Here is a 1920-nt window from a genome sequence, read left to right as displayed (position 1 = left end):
GTTCCGTCCAGTTGCTGCAGCAGCAGCACGAGCTGAGGCTGCTGAGATGATGCAGGTCCTGTGATGATGATGAGGAGGCTGAGGGGAGGAAGGCTCCTGCTCTCAGCCTTTTCTTCCCCCTGAGGTGTCGTGCATCTCGGGCCGGGCTTCTTCCACGCCTGGCTTCTCCGGGACCGAATGAGACGTTCTTATTACCGAGCTGCACTTTCTCACCCAGATCTGCCCATTAATCACAGGCAGCCCACTGCCGGGCTGCAGGACCCCCAGCACCCCCACCAACCATTGATCTGAGAGGAAACAGCCCCAGGACNTGGGGGGGGGGGGGGGGGGGGGGGGTGACATACCTCGGGCCTCGGCTCTGATTGGTCCTCGTTTGTTGGAGCTCACGGGTTCAGTCCACCGTTAAGCGCCTCCCCGTCCCTCTAAACTCCATTATAATGCAACCAAGCTCCCTTTTAACCACAAACCGAATTTGCTTTCATTTAGGCCATATATTTTTCTTAAATAGGTTAAAGTCATAGAGATTTTTTTATTTATTTTTGTTTTTATTTATTTATTTATTTATTTTGGGAGGGAGAGAAGAGCATTTCGCCCTGGAGCGGTGCGCAATGCTCTCTCATGCCGACCTCCTGGATGCTCGCCTCGGTGAGTTATCATCACCAAACTCCGGTCTCCAACTCTACTGTAAGCTGGAGCAACTTCTAATCTTACATTTCACTTCAGACAATTGTCAATTTGCTTCTTAGATTGTCTTAATGTGCCTGAATTGAGCCAAACTCGCTTAATTCATTGGAAAAGTAATTATTATTCTTCTTATTATTACATAATTTGATTGAACCATTTTCTAAGAGATCTGAGCAGATCGAACAGAATGAGGAGGATTTAAGGAGCAGATTGAAACATGCATGAATATACTGTGTTTTTAATGTTGTGTTTGATGCATGCATTTGATCCTTTTATTCCATAATAATAATAATAATAATAATAATAATACAGTTTATGTTTCACCTTTCCCTCCTGTGATGTTTATATTTCTGTGCGTAATTACGCACGTCTCTCCTCTCCCCTGCAGGGATGAAGGATGCCGCCGCAGAGCTTCTGGGCCACAGGGAGGCTTTAAAGTGTAGGCTGGGCGGTGGTGGACCGGACCAGGGACACTCCGGGGAGCTGGGCCCGGGTCCGGACGGTGTGGAAGGAGCCACCATGCTCCCCGGTGAGGACATCAGCGGCGGCGGCGGCGCGGGATCCAACCCGGTGCAGCAGGTGAACAACAAGGAGCAGGAGAAGCAGCAGCAGAACAACAACAGCAACAACAACCAGAACCAGAACCAGAACCAGTCCGGAGCGCAGCAGAGCCAGAAGCAGAAGCGGCACCGGACCCGCTTCACCCCGGCGCAGCTCAACGAGCTGGAGAGGAGCTTCGCCAAGACGCACTACCCAGATATCTTCATGCGCGAGGAGCTGGCTCTGAGGATCGGCCTGACGGAGTCCAGGGTGCAGGTGGGCAGCCCGGGAGGACTTTATCACGTGCTGGTTCCGCCTGGACACCGCGAGTCAGCTGAAGGGGACAAAACGCGCGCGACGTTTCCACTCAAAACGCACATAAAGCCCAGCTTCAGTGTTTGAGTCAAAGTGTGTGAGCTGAAAGCTTTAAACACAAACATCTTCAGAAAACCAGCAAATAACCTGATGACCAGTTTCTGCAGCTTCAACCTGGTTTGCGGTGAATCAGGAAATTAAAAGACCTCATAGATTATTGTTTAATAATTTTAGAAAATTTACTTCAACTTTTGGGTCAATTTGATTGCGATTTTTATTTTTACAGGTTTTTGGTTTTTTTGTTTTTGCTTAAATTATTGGAGTGAAGGTCGCGATTTTATCTTGACAGGAGCAAAATAAATACTTTGCATTACTTTACTG

At 48.6% G+C, this 1920-nt stretch overlaps 1 protein-coding gene across 2 annotated transcripts in view; it reads left to right on the top strand.

The window, feature by feature from the left end:
- The first annotated feature begins 492 nt into the window (after window positions 1-492).
- The window catches only part of otpa (orthopedia homeobox a), a 3392-nt gene continuing 1964 nt past the window's right edge, over window positions 493-1920 (top strand). The window contains exons 1-2 of one of the 2 annotated variants that reach the window (XM_014028637.1): window positions 493-645; window positions 1073-1500. In XM_014028637.1, coding sequence (XP_013884091.1) covers window positions 609-645; window positions 1073-1500 — 465 coding nt within the window. In that variant the 5' untranslated portion in view covers window positions 493-608. Of the gene's footprint in view, window positions 685-1072; window positions 1501-1920 lie in introns of both variants that reach the window. The other variant, XM_014028636.1, reaches the window with a different exon arrangement.

This window comes from Austrofundulus limnaeus, unplaced genomic scaffold, assembly GCF_001266775.1.
Source record: "Austrofundulus limnaeus strain Quisiro unplaced genomic scaffold, Austrofundulus_limnaeus-1.0 Scaffold790, whole genome shotgun sequence".
Lineage (NCBI taxonomy): Eukaryota > Metazoa > Chordata > Actinopteri > Cyprinodontiformes > Rivulidae > Austrofundulus > Austrofundulus limnaeus.
Note: the sequence above shows the minus strand (reverse complement) of the source record. Positions and strands in the feature narration are given on the sequence as shown.